Source organism: Arvicanthis niloticus, chromosome 7 (genome assembly GCF_011762505.2).
Source record: "Arvicanthis niloticus isolate mArvNil1 chromosome 7, mArvNil1.pat.X, whole genome shotgun sequence".
NCBI lineage: Eukaryota > Metazoa > Chordata > Mammalia > Rodentia > Muridae > Arvicanthis > Arvicanthis niloticus.
The window spans coordinates 47841236-47859882 of record NC_047664.1 but is presented as its reverse complement, the minus strand read 5'-3'; the positions used below and the strand labels follow the sequence as shown (position 1 = coordinate 47859882).

At 45.3% G+C, this 18647-nt stretch overlaps 1 protein-coding gene across 23 annotated transcripts in view; it reads left to right on the top strand.

Annotated features, from left to right (window-relative positions):
- Nucleotides 1-18647, top strand: part of Prom1 (prominin 1) — a 139462-nt gene that overhangs the window by 35647 nt on the left and 85168 nt on the right. For 12 of the 23 annotated variants that reach the window (XM_076938448.1, XM_076938441.1, XM_076938443.1 and 9 more), the window contains one exon: nt 9735-10102. In XM_076938448.1, coding sequence (XP_076794563.1) covers nt 9817-10102 — 286 coding nt within the window. In that variant the 5' untranslated portion in view covers nt 9735-9816. Of the gene's footprint in view, nt 1-2546; nt 2789-2951; nt 3078-3351; nt 3488-3766; nt 3909-5519; nt 5710-7223; nt 7333-9734; nt 10103-18647 lie in introns of those variants that run through there. The other 11 variants (XM_034508282.2, XM_034508280.2, XM_034508268.2 and 8 more) reach the window with 8 other exon arrangements.

The following is an 18647-nucleotide window of genomic DNA, read 5'->3' as shown; positions in this document are numbered from 1 at the left end:
TTCACCATGGAGACCACTAGCCTTCTTTGAAGATCCCTAGAGCAGCACTGCCCAGGGAATGTGTAAAGTGACATTGTTCCTTTCAGAACACCCTTGTTCATGGTAGAAATGGTCTGGTTAACCAGAATAATTATTCACAAGTATGTTTTGTTTTAGTGTTAGTGACTACAGTATCTAAAACCAAGAAGAAGACTATCGAATATTGATTTTTTTTTGTATGCATTCTGGAAATAGCTAAATAAGACGTTTTTGCTTTTGCAGTTCATGTTGGTCTTCCTAGGGCTGGAATTATGGGCATATACCACTTTGTCTGCATGCTGCCTCCTTTCTTCATATGGTACTAGAACCTGAGCCTCAGACATGCTAAGCACATGCTCTTCTACTGAGCTATCATACCCATCCACCCAATGCTTCATTTATAAAACCATATGGCCCTTGTTACATTTAAAAACTTTATTTTAAACTATGTGGATTGGTTTGTATGTACACCTGAGTGTGGTTACCAGAGGAGACCAGAGGGTGGAGATATAGACCTAGAGCTGGGGTTACAGGCTGTTGTGAGGCACCCACGTGGTACTGAGAACTAAATTTGTATCCTCTGCAAGAGCAGCAGGAGTTTGTAACTGCTGAGCTAGCTGTCTCTTTGACTTAAGGCTACCAAGGATATATCTTACGGATGGGTTTTGTGCTTATTCATTTGTTCATGTTAAACATAGAAAATGGTTCCGGTAGAAGGGGTTAAGGGAGAATACAAAAATCTGAGGAACGGTTGAAGCTTTGTGTCCTAAATGATTTGAAGGCAGATGGTTGTGTAGCTACTTCCTCTGGCTTGAACCAGCCCTTCCTGCAGGGAGGAGGGAGGTTGGTAAGATTCAGAAAACCAAGGAACAGCCTTGCAGCTCAGAGAGTTGCAAGACTCACAAGGCTTCGGGTAGCATTACACAACTGCTCCAGTCTTCTGTGGAGCTGCTTGCAAGCTGTGCATCGAGCTCCAGCAATATGTCTCTTTTTTTTTGTTGTTTTTGGTTTTTCCAGAGTAGTCCTGTCCCGAGAAACTCACTATGTAGACCAGGCTGGCCTCAAACTCAAGAGATCCACCTGCCTCTGCCTCCTAAGTGCTGGGACTAAAGGCATACACCACCACCCAGTTCATGTAGCTCTTTCATGAACTGTCACCCATGCCGGGCTGGGCTTTTTCCATTGATGTAGCCACCTTTATGTTACCCCTACTCCTGGAAGGAGCCTCTAACATTCCTATAAATAATCCCCCAAACTAGTTCATCAAGCTAGATTTAGAAAGATGCATCTTTAGTTTAATGTCGATGAATGTATTATTTGAATAGCCACTTGTTCACATCTCCACAGGAAAAATCATACAGCAATGAACATCCATTTCAATTCAATGTGGCACCGGTCAGAGATGATGTCACCTATTCTCTGGGTTCTGGAGGCCAGAGCTGGGTCCAACTTTGGGGCTTCAGTAACTACATGGCCTCTGGCAAGCCTGGTCAATTAGAAAGCTCTTGTTGATAAGGGTATATAAAAATCCATCCAGAACACATGGCCTAGAGCCGTATTATACCACTGTCCTAATCTTGTGGATGTTATAGGGAATGAGAAGGAGTGTGTGTAGTCAGCCATGTGATGGTTTGCAGACACAGAAGCTGGATTCAGAGTGATAAGGCCATCAGTGCCTATGCTGGTAAAATAGGAAGCTTAGAGCCAGCTAGGAACTATCAGGAGAGAGAATTCAAGTCTCAGCCTAACACTGGCCTCAGTGGCACGTCTGCTTCAGAGCAGGAAAACTGTGGAGCCTGGGAGCACAAGAGACTGCAAAGGGGGTAATGGGCCATCATAGACACCTCTGGTACTCTAACATCGCCTGCTACAGCTTTGCATGGGTTTTCAGGGATCTTTCTGAATGAGAACTCTTTCTAGACCTTGGCCACGTGAACATCCAAGGCTAATTTCACCTTCCCCTGCCCATCTGAGAGGATTGCTAAATTAAAGTTCATTTGTCAGGGCCCGGTGAGTGGCTAACAGCACTGGTTGTTCTTGGAGGGGAACTCCCTCTTTACAGAGAATTTGTAAAGTTCAATTCCCTACACCCAGCCTGTATGGTGGCTCACAACTGTTTGTAACTCCAGTTACAGGGAAGCCAACACCTTCTTTTGACCAACTCCACGGTCATGTGCGACACATACATTCATGCAGGCAAAACATTCATACACATAAAATATCTTTAAAAGGTCATATGTCCACATACCCATGCTTCCAACATCTTTCATCTATCCATCCACTCACCTAACCTACCACATACAATTAACACGCATTCTTTTGGTGGTTAAAAAAAAATGTCCCAACGGTGATATTCTTCCCCGGTCTATTCCCTATCCATCCCTCATAGCACAGGGATACACTCCAGCCCATAATTTGTTCTTTCCCCACCCCCTTTAGTTTTTTTTTCTTTTTAGTTGTTTTTAATAAAATGTACTGGGTACAAGTGCTGTGTCTAAAGAGCCAGGAAAGAGTGTGTGGGGGTTAGGGATTTTAGGAGCTAGCGGCCTTCCAAGGAGCGATTTAGGATTAGGTGATAGAGAAGGGTGTTCTGGGACTGAGCCAGGATTTCAACAGGAAGTAAAAGCTCTGTCCCGTGTGCGTCCCCAGGGCATTGTAGCCTAGCCGCTCAGAAGGTCCAATCAGAGCGTGCTCAGAGCCCTCGGCTCCAGCTCTTTAAATTACGGAGTCTTGAGGAGACCCTGGCACCTGGCCTTAAGCTCAGCCCGCAGTAAGTACCTTTCTAAAGGAGTCACTGTATTCCTTTAGCTCTATCCCCAAACCTTTGCCTAGAGACCCTAGAGGATGCAACATGTTCTCAGAGTCCTGGGGTCCCGTAGTCTTGCCTCAGGCACCCCTAGGCTACCCTGGCTGGAGCAGTGGGGCTGGCCCTCACCCAATCACCCCTGTGGTGCCCTGGGGTGGGACTTTAAATAATTCATGAATTAGGTGGAGGAAGCCCAGCCTGGAGGCGAGGGGCTGGGAGGTTCCGAGACCTGGGCGGGAGCTGGACCGGAGCGGTAAGTTGCTCAGAGTGCGGACCCAGCTCAGGGGTTGAGCTCCCACTCTTCTAGAACACCCAGGGCAGGGATGGGGAGTGGAGAAGGTCGACCCGAGTCTCCCTCTGCCTCCACAGCAGGTGGCGGGAACCTAAGATTGTCTTCCCGGAACTGGAGGGGCTGCAGGGCTGTGTGGGTCCCGGCCACGGGGCTATCCCAAGGTCTGGAGAGCCGGTTTGAGCGAGCAAACTTTTTCCCGCGGCGGTGGCCAGCTCCTCTCCGCCACCTTGCTCCGCTCGGGTGCTCCTTCCATCCTGTGGAGGGGTGGAGGTCGCTGGGTTCCGGCGACGCGAGCAGGAGGCGGTGACCGGCTCGCTTTCGGGCAAGGCGGCGAAAAGAGGTTCGGTCCGGGTCTTGAGAACTCATCTGCGGTAAGGAAAGCTCCAGGAAAGGCTGGGGAGCGGGGGGAGGGACGCGAGACTCTGGGCCACCAGCCACCATCTGCTACCTATGTGTAGCGCCCAGTGCTACTGGCCGGAGCGTGAGGGGTATGCGGGTGCAAGAGCAAACCGCCTCCCCGCGGCCGTTGCCTAGCGCACGCACCGGGGCTGGAAGTCCTGGCTCCAATCAGCCCTCAGGACACACAAAGCGGACCGAGACTTTCGGGTTTCCTAGAGATGGAGACTAGAGGCGCTCAGGGCATACCTTGACAGAATGCGGGGACCAGGGACAACAAAGAGGAATGTGGACTGACCAGAGCTTCGTGGCTGCTGGAGGATCAGGGCTCGGGCTGAGTTTCCGAGAATGGGTCGAAGAGGTCCCAATCCTCAACCTGCGCTCAAAGAGGACTCGGTGGGCAAATGTCTTGGTGGCGCTTGGACGGCTGGACTCAGGGACGATCCCCTCCCCCAGGCGACGGCGGATTCCTGGAGGCTCCCAGCTTCTCGCGCCGCCTCTCAGTTGGTTCTTTTGTGTTCCGCAGCCCGGAAAGGCCCCTGAGAAGGGGGACAAGGGTGGGAGGGCACCGGGTCTGGTGGTAGCTTGTAGAAAAAGGCAGCGGAGTAAAGGTGCCCGCGCTTCCTGCAGCTCCTGGTTACTCCCTGAGCTCACTCTGTTCCTCTCGTGTTCAGTTGTGGACTTTTCTCATGCCCTGGCAGACAATGGTTTGCTCGGCTTCTTGTAGGTGGTTGCTGGCCTTTGTTAAGCGAGCGAGCGAAAGATTAAAAGTCCTTTCCAGGCCCCTCCAACCCTAACTCACTAGAGACCCAAACAACTTGAAGAACGAATTTGCATTGAACCATATGAAAACTTTTTTGTTTTGATTGACCAATTGAACATTGGCTAGGCTGACTACTTATTTTTCTTATTCATTTGTGAATTTAGCTCTTTGAAGCACCACGGAGCTGATATCTGTCTGCAGGAGCCTAAGGGGTTCACGGTGTTTAGTCTGGAGCATCAGAACTTTACCATTGTACCGAGTTCTTTACCTGTTAGAATGGTAACCCGCCAACCCCATGCAAAAGTTCACTTCACAGAGTGAAGTGGGCTGTCGCAGTATTAGTAAGTGGGTCCAGAAACCTGGTCCTGTTTGAAACAGGATTTTTGCTATTTAGCAAAGTATTTTACTTTCTTTTTCTTTTTAAGTGTTCCATAGTGGTTTTTTTTTTTTTTTTTTTTTTTTGACTTCCTTCTGTTTTTTATGGTTTTTTATGGTTTTCTATGTTGTAGTTCAGTGAAGTAAACAAACAGATCAAAGGACAGGTTGACAACACTAAGAGCTGGAGAAAAGGCCCAGCTGTTGGGAGCACTAGCTGCTCCCCCAGAGGAGCACCCACTTGGCAGCTCACAACTGTCTGTAACTCCAGTTTCAGGGAATCCATGGCAACAGGCACGCGGTGCACACATAGTCCCAGGAAGGCAAAATACCCATACACATAAAATAGAATAAAATAAAATAAATCTTTAACACAAGTAAATTGCAATGCTTTAAGTATGGTTGATTTTGTTTACAATTTGAGACAAACGGGTTTTGTCAGTTGTCAAGAACTCACCTAGTTTTTAAGGACCAGGAAGCTTTCTTACAAATGATACAAACTAACCCAGCATGAGTGTAACCAACAGATGTTCTTGGGGGTGGGGGGGGTGGGGTCAGTGACTTAGAGGAAGTGTCAGGAAAGTTGGATAGCCAGTCTTAATAACACAAAACAGGTTGTCAGGCCCCCTGACTGGTGAATAATTATGGTAGGTGTGATAGGTGTTGGATATGGCTGCTGTATTGCCACTGTCTTTCTAGAATGAATTAAAACACTCAGCTTCAGTATACGTTTCAGGCTCAGATCCAAGAGAAAGGATCTGACCAGCCTAGACTGACTCACCCCCAGGACCTATTTGGGCACTCCAGCTGTCCTCACAATGAGAGGTAGGGATGCTCTCCACAGGACTCACAAAGGTGGGCTCTGAAGTCAAGTATCCTCTCATCCCCAAAGCAGCACCCCGAAGACAGAAACCTACATCCACCACGGGGACCCTTGTAAGATAAAGAGTGAGAACTTCCCATCAAAAGAAGAAAATGAAGCTAGTGGGTCACCCCGTTTTCTTCTAAAACCAGTGTTTGCAGAAATGTAGCTCCCCTGGACTTCAGTCTCAGAATCATGTAAGGTATTTGTTTAAAACTAACTTTAGTGGGCTCCTTTCCCTGTTTGAATAGAGCATATTTGGAGTGGAAACCAATAATGTGCCCAGTTAACCAGGAAAACAGCCAGGCGGACTTTGCCAACTATGACCCATTTAAGGGGACAGACCTGGAGGAAGCAGATTCCAAAGCTTGCAGTGGTGAGGGTCTCAAGAGACGTGCTCCTACCCTGAAGGGTGGATGAGTAGTCCTGCCTTGGGTGACAGAAGAAATGGCCTGAAGAGATGGCCTGCTGCCTGATTTGAGGAAGTAGCCACAGCAATCCTGGAGGTAGGCTAGGATCTATCCTTCCCAGGAGTGTAAGCCTGCCAACAAGACGCTTGGCTCAGCTTTAGAAGAGGTAAAGGTGACAACTTTGTGCCAGCCTCGTCTCCATTTTACTTCTTCAGCAGTCCTGTATTGGGTATCTCCTGTGTACCAGGACCTGGGGATACCTGGAGGAGTCAGTATCCTTAGCACGTCACCCTGCATCTGGGACAGGTCAGGTCAAAGTAACAGGAACAGGGTGTTGGTACCTTGGTCTATTGTCTTGACGCTATATCCAGGGAACATGCCTTGTCCTTGGAAAGTGATAGGAATGGGGAAGAAAGGTGTTCTAAGAATAGTGTTGGTTCAGCCTTTTGCTACTTTCAGGGATGCTGTTTAAAACTGAAATTAGGGCTGACAAGGTGCCTCAATGGGGGGAAAAAATCTAGTAACTGTCAAAGCTATGAGTCCAATCCCAGAACCCACATTAGGAGAGTACCAAACCCAGAAACTTCTGAAAATTGTCCTCTGACTTAGATGCCACAGTACACATCACCCCACCCTGCAATAAATAAAATTTAAAGTGCAGTTTAATAAACCCCATTCCAGTAGTTAGGTTGGTCATCGATAGTTTAAGTCCACAACCATTTTTTTTTTTTTAAACTAAGAAACATATTTTATGAATGTTTTGCCTGCATCTGAGAATGTACACTGTGTGCGTGCCTGTTACCAGTGGAGGCCAAAAGACACTGGATCACATGGATCTGGAGTTTTGAGTGGTTGTGAGCTGCCGTGTGGGTGCTGGGTATTGAACCCAGGTCCTCTGCAAGAGCAACAAGTAAACAAGATCTCTTAACCGTTGATCCATCTCTCTAGCCCCCAAAGACTGTGTTAAGGGTGTGTAGCACATTTTGTGTTCTTTGGGCTGCCCTCAGCAGTGGCTTCTGCTGTTAGCAGTGGCTCTTACCAGCTGAGTGGGTCCTAAACAAAATGCTTTCTTTTCCTAGGTTGTTGTTGTTGCTGGTTTTTTGAGACAAGATTTCTCCGTGTAGCCCTGAATGTCCTGAAAGTAGCTCTGTAGACCTTGCTGACCTTGAACACAGAGACCCACCCCTGCCTGGGGTTTCCATATCCACTAAAGTTGAGGCGAAAATCTTTCTTTTTCCCTTGAATTTCATTAATTGCTTGCTTCATAACTCTTGGGACTTTGATGTTTTCTTAAATTTTAGTGTTGAAGAAGGACACTTTTTGCAGAGGGATGAAGAGAAATGTATATGTTTGAATCTCACCTGGCCTCTGAAGCCCTGAGCACCTCCACCTCTGCCCTGGTGAACAAAGGTGTTTCTTTCCTTTGGAATTTCCTTGCTTCATTCCTCGCTTGGGGTTTCCAAACTCCATAAAAGGAGCCTGAGTTTGGAAGCATGCTTGTTCATAAAGCTAGGGGAGATTCTGTCTGTGTCTGGGGCTTGGTCTCATTACCAGGAAGTGTGCCTTCCTCAGTTCCTGAGCCTTTAATCCGTCCAGCTCTGAGGCCCTTAAGCAAAGAACTGGCTGAGGTAGGGGTGTGTGTGTGTTGCATATGTGTGTGGCTTGTGTTTGTGGTGTGTTTGTGTGTGGTTTGTGTCTGTGTGTGTGGTGCATGTGTGTGGTTTGTGTATGTAGTTGCGTTTGTGTTGTGTGTGACTTGTGTATGTAGTGTGTTAGTGTGTATGTGTGTGTTGTGTAAGTATGTGTACTGTGTATGTGGTATGTGTGTTAGGGAAGAGCAGAGGGAGCCCTTGGGTGCCATCATCAGGGTCATAGGGCACACTGACTGTGTTGGAGCTTGATTCCAGAAGCCACCTGGAGATCTAAGGCAGCTGGTGATTTGCTGGAGAAAGAAAGACTTCAGAGACATTCTATTGTAGCTCTGTACAGAAGTAATCAGTGCAAGATGGTAGCTACAAAAGGAAGCAATATCTGAAGGGATTAGACAGGCATTCACCTCTTCATCCAGACTGCTCAAGAAAGCCTACCTCTTGGCTAGTTTTAATGTGCACGTGCTTTAAACGTTCATAGTGTGTCTTGTCCTGCAATTTGTGCTCTCATCTTCCTCAGCCAGATCTGACTTTGAGTTCTTGAGCATCCCCATGTCCTCTTCCCAGTAAACTTTGTACTTACCCTGAAAATTGGTATCTATCTAGTGCAAAACAAGAAAGCCTGTCTTCTAGACCAAGGCACTTCCGACTACTTTACCCAAGAACTTTTTAATGCAAATCTGGAAATCTAGGCACACATATCAAATGCTTACTGATAGTAGATGATAATTTTATTTTAAAACAAATTTTAGCATCTATTCAATTTACCATTTACTTAAAGCAAATCTGCATGCCAATGCAGTGAGTGTGGTTATTTGTTTGTTTAACACAGTACAACCCAAAGATACACTAATATGAAACATACTGAGGAATGGCGGTAAGGAAAATATCAAGGGTCCTTGTTTTCTGTAATTAAACCATCATGTTTCCATGAGAACAGAACTCTGTGTGTGTTAGTAAAAACACTGCCCACCATAAGGTGCGGCAGTCTGGAATCTGAACTAAGGCACTTCGGGCAGTGTTCATTCGTGTTTCATGGCACGAGGGAAGGCATCTACAGAGCAAAGCTTGTGTGTTGTGTGTTCAGAACCAAGGCTGCAGTGGCGACACGAGACACTGGTGGGCTGTGCATGCTAGATCTAGTACATCTAGGTTGCTGACTGATTTATTTACTCTCAAGAAATGGTGTTAAGAAGTCAGGTGTTTGGGATTCTTTCTTTCATATACTTATCTGCTGAGTAGAGATGCCTTCTGTTAGAATAGAAAGAACCCACATTCCTCTGTCACTGCTCTGTCACTCTGAGTCCCCAGACATGACAGTGGTGACTATCATTAGGATTCTTGTTTCTTACCATCTCTTCAAGAGTGGACAGGAAGCCTCTTTTGGCCCTGCCTCTCACTTCCTGGGTGCCTAGTCATTGGAGACTGTGACTTGGAATGGAAGTGTCCCATAGGATGACCTGATGAGCTTATTAGAAAAGCTGATTTTAATTTTCTATTTGTCCATGACCTTGAGGCCGTGCCCTTCAGGCTTAGGTTAGATGGAATGATGGACGTTGGAATGTCATCTGTTTGCAAACAGGATGTAAGGAAGCAGCACCTTCAGTGTAAGAAGGGCAATAAAAACTTAGAAAAGCAAAGCACTATTCCGTGGCTGGGGGCCTCTACAGCACCAGCTGGAGCTTGGGAGGGTTAGCTGGGGCATCAGCACCCTGCTGTTCTGATTAGGGTTTAGACTCTAAGGGAAAATACTGAGTTGAAATTCTGGCCATACTGCAACTGCCTGGTAACTTGTGCAGGTTACTAAAATTCTTTCTGCACATGTTCCGTCATCTAGAAAGTGGGATTATGCCTTAAAAGCATTTAGGATGTACCTGGAATACAGTGAGTTTTTGACGAACGTCTGTTTCCAAGAATAAACAGCTTCCTGAACTGTGCCTGGTGTTTCTCGACACCAGAAAGGACCCCAGAAAGGACTGTCTTCTATCTTGGAGGAAGGAGACTCCTCCTAGTCCCTACCTGTAGCTCTGGAGTGGGCTGTGTGCTTGGTTTCCACCTAGTTAGGCCTAAGTGTTTAATTCTAAACCATGTCACTTCCTCTGGGGTGGGCTCCTGAGGTAACTGGTTGTCTCTGAGTAACCGTGTTCTTTCTCTCCCTACCAGGGACGGTACTTTGAGTGAATGACCTCCTTGGAGACCATTCTTCTGTTTCCCTTGTTACCAGCCAGGAGGCAGAAGACTCCACATGTCCAGGAAAGGCCCATTTCCCTTGAGCTTCCACAAAGTACCTCATGCTTGGGAGATCAGGCCAACTATGGCTCTTGGATTCAGTGTCCTGCTGTTGCTGGGGTTGTGTGGAAAGCTCGCTTCAGGTCAGCCTGCATTCGATAACACTCCTGGGGCTTTGAATTATGAATTGCCTACCACAGAATATGAGACCCAAGACACCTTCAATGCCGGGATTGTTGGCCCTCTCTACCAAATGGTTCACAACTTCCTCAACGTGGTGCAGCCGAATGACTTCCCTCTAGGTGAGTGTTGACCACAGGGAGGATTGATTTGCCTCTGTTGGTTTCTTAATGACCATGTCAACCAAAAGGAAGATAATTAGCACTGTACAGTGTGAGGTTCAGAAGCATTGACTATACAGGGACAGAAAATATTTATACAGAATTTAGAAAGATGTGTGTGTGTGTGTGTGTGTGTGTGTGTGTTTGTTTAAACCGGGTGAGAAACAAAATTGAATCTTTCTGCCCGGTTGCCTTTCCATTTTATCTTGCTTTGTTTTGCCTAGAGCAATGCATTGTTTCAAACTGTGCATGTGCATGTTTGCGTGTGTATACCCACAAGAGGGAAAATTAGAGTAAAAATGCAAGCTGTCATGAAGTGAGAGGTTGATGATCACTGGGCAGCTATTGGTTGTGTTACTTAAGAATCTACCTCTTCTTCACCCATCACCGAAGAGCAACTTTGACACTTCTTAGAGCAAGGACAGACATGTCCAGACTTGCTTCCATGATCAGTTGTCCCAATACCAAGAGATGAGTGTGAGAAAGGGAGGGTGGGTCATTCACAGTAGAGGGCATTTTGTGGTCAGGGCTCTTGTTCTCTGTACCCAATACTGATGCTTCTTTGACCCTGTCTGTAATTCTTTAACCTGGAAGTGCCCTGGTGTGTGTGATCACTGGAACAGTCCTGGGAAGAGGACAATAGCCCATGTGTAGAATCTGCCGTGTGGCCTGCCTTTTAGATGACCTTAAGCTGCACCTCTCCTAAGCTTGTCTTTAAACTACAGAGATCTGAATACTGGCATTGGTTATACCATTGGTGGCGGTCCAAAAGATGAACATGGAAGACATTAAAATAAGGAGAGCTTAGATGGCCTGGGCTGATGTCTTAAGAGGGGTGTGTTTGTGTGTGTGAGTGTGTGTGTGTGGGGGGCAAGGGTTATTGAGTCTCACTATTTGTTTACATTATGGGGCTATGTTGTTGTTGTTGTTTTTAGTAAGTTTTAAATTTATTTTTATTTTATGTGCCTTGGTGATTTTCCTGTGTGTGTGTTTGCCCTGTGAGGGCACCAGATCTTGCTGGAATTGGAGTTCCAGACAGTCATAAGCCACCATGTATGTGCTGGAAATTGAATGTGGGTTCTCTGGAAGAGCAGCCAGTGCTCTTGACTGTCTTTCCAGTCCTGACTGGTTAGGTTTGAAATAGCACATGCCGCAACCAAGAATGAGAGACTGCCTAGATCTGGTTGGCCTGTGGGTGTGGGCATGTCTGTGGGGGAAGTGGTCTTGACTGCTTTAACTGAGGTGGGATGGAAGACCCCTCTCCCCAAGGTGGAAGGTGGACAGATGGCCTTGTAGGCTAGGGAAGAAAGGAAGAAGTAGTAAGCAAGCATGGATGTGTGTTCATGTCCTCTGCTCTCTTTTTTTTGTTGTTGGTGGTGGTGGTCGGTTTTTTTTTTGTTTGTTTGTTTGTTTTTTTGTTTTGTTTTTCAAGACAGGGTTTCTCTGTGTAGTCCTGACTGTCCTGGAACTCACTCTGTAGACCAGGCTGGCCTCGAACTCAGAAATCCGCCTGCCTCTACCTCCCAAGTGCTGGGACTAAAGGCGTGCGCCACCACCGCCCGGCTATGTCCTCTGCTCTTGACTGTGAATGACATGTGACTGGGTGCTCAGGATCCTGCCCTGACTTACCTCAAATGCTGGACTATATGTAACCTGAGATTGCAAGCTAAATAAACCCTTTGCACCCCATGATGCTTTTTGGCAGGATGTGTTACCACAGCAGCAGAAATGAAATGAGAACAGGAGCCTTTATGATTTCATTAAAATGCACATTTATTGACTTTTTATTATCTATTTTAGATTAGCCAGTAACAGTCTGAAATACTCTTATCAGGTCTTTGTTTAAATTTCAGTTTTAAGAAATAAGTCAGTCTGGGCCTTTGGGGTCGCTGAAGATGATCTTGAATTAAACACCGTTTCTGTCACTGCTTAAAAGAATAAAGTTGGAAATCCAAATGATAAAAGAGAAAACAGGAGATGTTAGTTGTTAATGTTGATTACATATTATCCATTTGAAATAGCTGTTTTTTTTTATAGACTTACTGTGAATGTTACTATAGAAACAGGTAGCTACTATTGTTCCTAGTCATTTTTTATTGTTACTTTATTTTATTTTACGGACAGGGTTTCTCCAAGTAGCCCTGGCTGTCCTGGATCTTGCTCTGTAGATCAGGCTGGCTTCAAACTCACAGAGATCCTCCAGCCTCTACCTCCTAAGTTCTGGGATTAAAGGTGTGTGCCACCACTTCCTGGCCCCTGATCATTTTAAAATTTGTATTTGTGTGTGTGTCACTCATGTATGTGTATGCACGTTTGCATATGGGTGAAGCTGCATGTGTGTAAAAGCTAGAGGCTGCTGCTGCTGGCTATCTTCTACTGCTTTCCACCAGTTATAAACATGGCTGCTACACCTGTCTTGTTCATGGGTGTTGGCAATCTAGTTTCAGGTCCTCATGCTTGTGGGCAGATATTTTTCAACTGAACCATCATCTCCCTAGTCCCTAATTATCATGTTAAGAAATGTATGTACAAAGCTTAGAATTCAGTTGTTTCAGAAGAGTTGACGCTGTCCATGTTTCAGTTTAAGGCATATTCTATAATTAGCAAATCTTGCAGTCTATTTCCATACACTCTTCTATGTAGCTCGCTCTGGATTTCATAGGAAGGTTGTTTGTATTTGATTTTGTTTTTATTTTGTTTTCAATTTATTGATTTTATGTGTTCTTTACATGTACACCTACATGCCAGAAGAGAGCATTAGAACTCATTATAGATGGTTGTAAGACACCAGGTTGTTGCTGGGAGTTGAACTCAGGACCTCTGGAAGAGCAACTGGTGTTCCTAACCGATGAGCCATCTCTCCAGCCCTACTCTTTGTCTTTATAGAGCAATGCATTTTTCCCTGTCTTCATTTCAGTGACCCGACTACCCGAGGATATATTTGAAGGGTTTGAACTCGAGCAGAAACATTGCTAGCTTAGAAAAGAGCTGTCTGGAGAGTGTGTAAACGTGAACATTCTGAGAGTGTTAGCTTAGATTGCAGCTTGGGCTCATCATTGTGAAGTGAGATATGACCCTGAGTTGCAGCAGCAGATAGAAGCAGAGCAGTTGTTCCTCTGAAGGGGAAGATTACTAGAGTATCTCCAGAGCCTGAGATTGAATCTGACAGTTGACACCTCAGGGTTTCAATTTTCTTCTCCCATCCCAGTTTCTTTTCCATCGTTCTACCCAAATACTAGATTACATCCATACTAGTCTTCAAGTGTCCATAGGTGCTCTATGTCACCTAGGACACGAACAAACAGTCATGGCTTTTGTGTGGGGTGCATACACCAAATCATGGGGAAACAGCCTTAGAATATTAACTCAAACAGAAAAATTTGAGACAAGTATACTATGTTGATAGTGTGCTGGCTAGTTTTATGTCAGCTTGACGCAGCTAGAGTTATCTGCAGGTAGGGAACCTCAGCTGAGAAAATTATAGCCTCTGTAAGATCCAGCTATAAAGTATTTCCTTCCTTCATCTCTTTCTTTCTTTCTTTCTTTCTTTCTTTCTTTCTTTCTTTCTTTCTTTCTTTCTTTCTTCCTTCCTTCCTTCCTTTCTTTTCTTTTCTAGATTTATTTATTTTATGTATGTGAATACACTGTCACTGTCTTCAGACACACCCCAGAAGAGGGCATCAGATCTCATTACAGATGGTTGTGAGCCACCATGTAGTTGCTTGGAATTGAACTCAGGACCTCTGGAAGAGCAGATGGTGCTCTTAACCACTAAGCCCCAGGCATTTTCTTAATTAGTGATAGACTGGGGAGGACCCAGCCCATTGTGAGTGGTCCTGGGTTCTATAAGAAAATAAGCTGAGCAAGCTATGAGGAACAAGCCAGTAAGCAGCACCCATCCATGGTCTCTGAATCAACTCCTGCCTTCAAGTTCCTGCCGTTTGGATTCCTGCCCTAACTTCCCTCCATGATAGATTATGATGTGGAAGGGTAAGGCAAATAAACCCTTTCCTCCACAACTTGCTTTTGGTCACAGTGTTTCACTGCAGCAATAGAAATCCTAACTAAGACAGATGGAACTATCCATGGGGTCTTTTCTTCTGCTTGAAAGTTGAGGGTCTTTAAATAAAGAGTTTAGTGTACACTGAGGATTGGTAAAGGAAGGAATGACATCAGAGCCTTGGTTCTCTCTGTCTTGTGTTCCACCAGCATAGTTTACTGAGTTTATCATTCATTCTTGTGAGAAGCCCATGTTACATCCTGAAGAGAGCTGAGATGGAATGGCCTTGATAGAATGGGACTTGAGACATAGTTTGACTTCTTGGACAAAAAGGAAGAGATATGAATTGATCAAGACTATGGGTAACTGAGCCATGGTGCAATGTGTTCTAGAACCTGATGTGGCTATCTCATGAATATCTTCCTGGCTTGGAGTTACTGAGACTGTAAGACTGCATGCTAACCTTAGGCTTGCTGTGAAGAGAGCCTCTTTGGGTAACACTGTGCTGAAGGCTGGGAATTCTGGAATCAAGGTGGATTCAGATGTGGCCTCAGATAGGCCCTATGACCCTGGTTGTAAATAGGTGTTTTCTTGCTGGGCTCTTGCATGTCCTTTCATGGTGGGTGCTCAGAGACAGAAACAGACATTCAGCCCACAGTGATCTCCCTCTTAGTCTGGGTTTCTATTCCTGCACAAAACATCATGACCAAGAAGCAAGTTGGAGGAAAGGGTTTATTCAGCTTACACTTCCACATTGCTGTTCATCACCAAAGGAAGTCAGGACTGGAACTCAAGCAGGTCAGGAAACAAGAGCTGATGCGGAGGCCATGGAGGGATGTCACTTACTGGCTTTCTTCCCCTGACTTGCTCAGTTTGCTTTCTTATAGAACCCAAGCCCAGGGATGGCACTACCTACAATGGACTCTCCAACACTTGATTACTGAGAAAATGCCTTACAGCTGGATCTCATTGAGGCATTTCCTCAAGGGAGGCTTCTTTCTTTTTCTGTAATAACGCCAGCTTGTGTCAAGTTGACACACAAAACCAGCCAGTACACCCTCTCTTCTGCTTTTTTTCACCAGGAAGAAATCTCACCATGGGCATACTACATATGTGCTTCACCTAAACCTAGTTATTCCCCAAAGTTCATATCTCTAAATGCCAACATATTGGAGCTCAGCTTCTGAATTTGAGAGGAGCAAAAAGAGTGGGTGTCCTATTCTGTGCTCTGTTACTGCCAAAGGACACCACAACCAAGGCAACTTTTATAATAAAAGCATTTAATTTGGGGCTGACTTATGGTTTTAGAGCTTTAGTCCATTATGCTCATGGCAGGAAGCAAGGAGGCACACAGGCAGACATGGTGCTGGAGAAGTAACTGAGAGGTCTATATCCACGTCCACAGGCAGCAGGAAGAGAGAGCCACTGGACCTGGCTTGAGCTTCTGAAACCTCAAAGTCCACCCCTAGTGACATACTTCCTCTAACAAGGCCACACCTATCCCAACAAGGCCACACCTCCTAATTCTTCCCAAGGAGGTCTACTCTCCGATGACTAAGCATTCAATATATGAGCTCATGGGGACCATTCTTATTTAAACCACCACAGTGGATAAGGCAGGTGTTCATGGAATACTTGGGCTAAGGTCAACCAGAGCCAAAGGTGTTGTGAACCAGAGTCTAAGTGGAATTTGGTTTGGGGAAGAATCTGGTTGGTTCTGGATAGGTAGATCATGAAGGTGGATGCTCCTATAGTGGTCTCGAGGGGTAACTATGAACATATCATTACACACACACACACACACACACACACACACACAAACACACACACAAACACACACACAAACACACACACACACACACACACACACACACACACACACAAAGGGAAAATGTGTATGTGAATGCATGCAATGAATGTAGCATCCAATTTGTATCCAAAGGGCTATGCTTCTATCTTAGTTTTTACAATGTCCTGCAGGGATGATTGAGGCCAAGTCATTAACTTTCAGATCTTTGTTGCCTGTAGATGGAATCTGGCTGTAATTATATCCTACTTTAGAACTCTTTATTTGTGAGATGTTGTGTATAAAGCCTACGTTTAAAACCATGGCTGATTGGTACCAGGCAGAATCAATAATTGTGGTTGCTATTAACTTTATTATCTGAGAGGAAAAGTTGGCCAAATATGATGTTTAAGTTGATGTAGGGAGAAGACATGGAACAAGATGACTCCCTGAGCATCATTAAAATGTTCTTGCTGCTACTCCCTCAAGAACATTCTACACAGAGTTGCCCCGTTGGAAGCAGTTCTGTGACTTCGCAGTGTCTTAAGTCATGTCTGATTGGCAGGCCTCCCAGTAGCAGAGTGGGCGCTGAGATCAGAGCAGAAAGCAGAGCAGATCCAGGGATTACTGCCATTCTCAGTGTCTTACAGGCTCTTAGGTTTCTTCTGCTTTGTTCTTTACTGATGACCCCAACAATCAGCCCACAAGGCTTGCCTTGCCACCTATAAATTCACTGAAATCTTCACAATTTTTGAGGTAGGTGATGGCCATAGGTAGAGTGTCAGTTATAATAATATATCTCTTTGCAGGTTGGGAAACTTGAGTCAGAAAGAATACATGTTTAAGTTGCTAGAAACAGGCAGACTGAGAGAGACCTTTGTTTCTGGGACTAGTTATTTCTCCAGTAAACCTTGGTTTCCTGTGGGTAATCTCTTTTTTCCTTTTATTTTAACGTGGCTCTCTTAAAATAACCAGGGGTTAGACACAACAACAACAACAACAACAACAACAACAACAATAACAACAACTGAAAAGAACAACAACCAGAATTTTAAAATGAAAGCATTAAAATAACCCTGAGCCAATATGAAAAATGATAGATAGCCTTTGTGTGTGACATGTGGGCCTTGCAGACTGTCCACTGCAGCTGTTAAATAGTTCCTCTTCCAATTTTATGCAGTAACACAAATTTGTTCTAAAGTGAGACCAGGAGCCATTCTGAGGAAGCAAGCAAAGGGGTGGGGTTTGGGTGGGGGAAAAGACATGTCTACATTTAGTTTTATGAAATAGTCTAAAATAATTGTTCACCCTGCTTTAGCATATTCTTAAGTTAGATTTTAGGATGGTTGACCTATTTTGAAACGTATTTCCAGACTAATGTCATTTGCCCCTGGGATCTGGCGCATGTGGGCATGGCGTTGGCCAGGAGGGAGAGCTGGAGTATGAGGGTGAGTGAGGCTGGGTTTCCATGAGTTTGAGATCTCTTCAGGACATTAGAATGCAGACGCTTCTATCCTGTGCTTAAATAAACTTATTTGCTGAGGCGATCAGGAGGGTAGAACATCAGGACAGAGGGTTGCACCATGTCCCTCAGTGAGGCATGAGGTGGCTTTGCTGTGGAGATTCCCTCTGCCTCTCATCAGAACCTGAGACCTTAGCATCTCCTGCCTCCTCCCAGCCTGGCATTTCCGCCCCAACTCTCAACTCCCACAGTCTTGGTTGTGTAGAATTTATTGCCCATGTTACAGGCTTCAGATTAGCTTCCCAAAGAGAGCCCAGCAGCTTTTTTTTCTTCCATCCTCAATTCTAACCCCCTAAGGAAGACAATCAAGGTTGGACCTTCTCAATAAGCATGGCCAGGGTGGTGCTGAGTGGGCCTGGGGATGCTATGAGCTATCGTTGTCACCACAACATCAGAAGCAGAGAGACAAGGTTCCAGGAAAGTTGCTGGCAACAGCCCAACAGGTGTACCTGTAGTAACATCTAGGTACCATTAGATGATAGCACTTGAGTGTTCTCACCTAATTCACACAATGTAGTCATTGTCCTCTTGTAGATCACGTGACTCATGTTGGTCCTGGACTTTGCCAAAAAATAAGGTCACAAAGGCAAAAAAAAAAAAAAAAAAAAATGGTGTCTTGTTCTCTCTCCCTGTGTCAGTGTCTTTGATGGGCAGCTGCACCTCCTCCACTCCTTTCTTCCCAGCAGCTTTACAGGATTAGAAAAGTTAGCCAGTCTGATCTAGGTCCTCTTAGGGTTTAACCTCTAAGGGTTTAATTCTACAGAGGCTTAGGTCAGAGCGCTGAGTGGATTCCCCAGGTTCTGCAGACAGCCAAGCAATAGGCTGCAGCTTTTAGACACACAGGAAAATGAGATTCAAAAGGCCCAAGAGACAGGGAGACAGGGCTGCAATGTCCCTTGTGTTGATGGCCCAAAGAACACTACTGAGCATCTTATTTTACATTTATGTGTGTGTGTGTGAGTGTGTGTGTGTGTAGTATGTGTGCTTGTGTGTGCATGCACGTGTGTATGTGGGAGTATGCATCATGTGTATTTTCCATGTGTGCTTGTGTGTGTTCATGAGATTGTGTGTGTATGTGCTTATGTATGTGTGTATATGAGAGTGCCTGTGTACTTCTGTGTGCTTGCATGTGCTTGTGTGTGTGTTTGCTTGTTCATGAGCATGCACACATGTGCATATGGGTGTGTCATCTTGGATG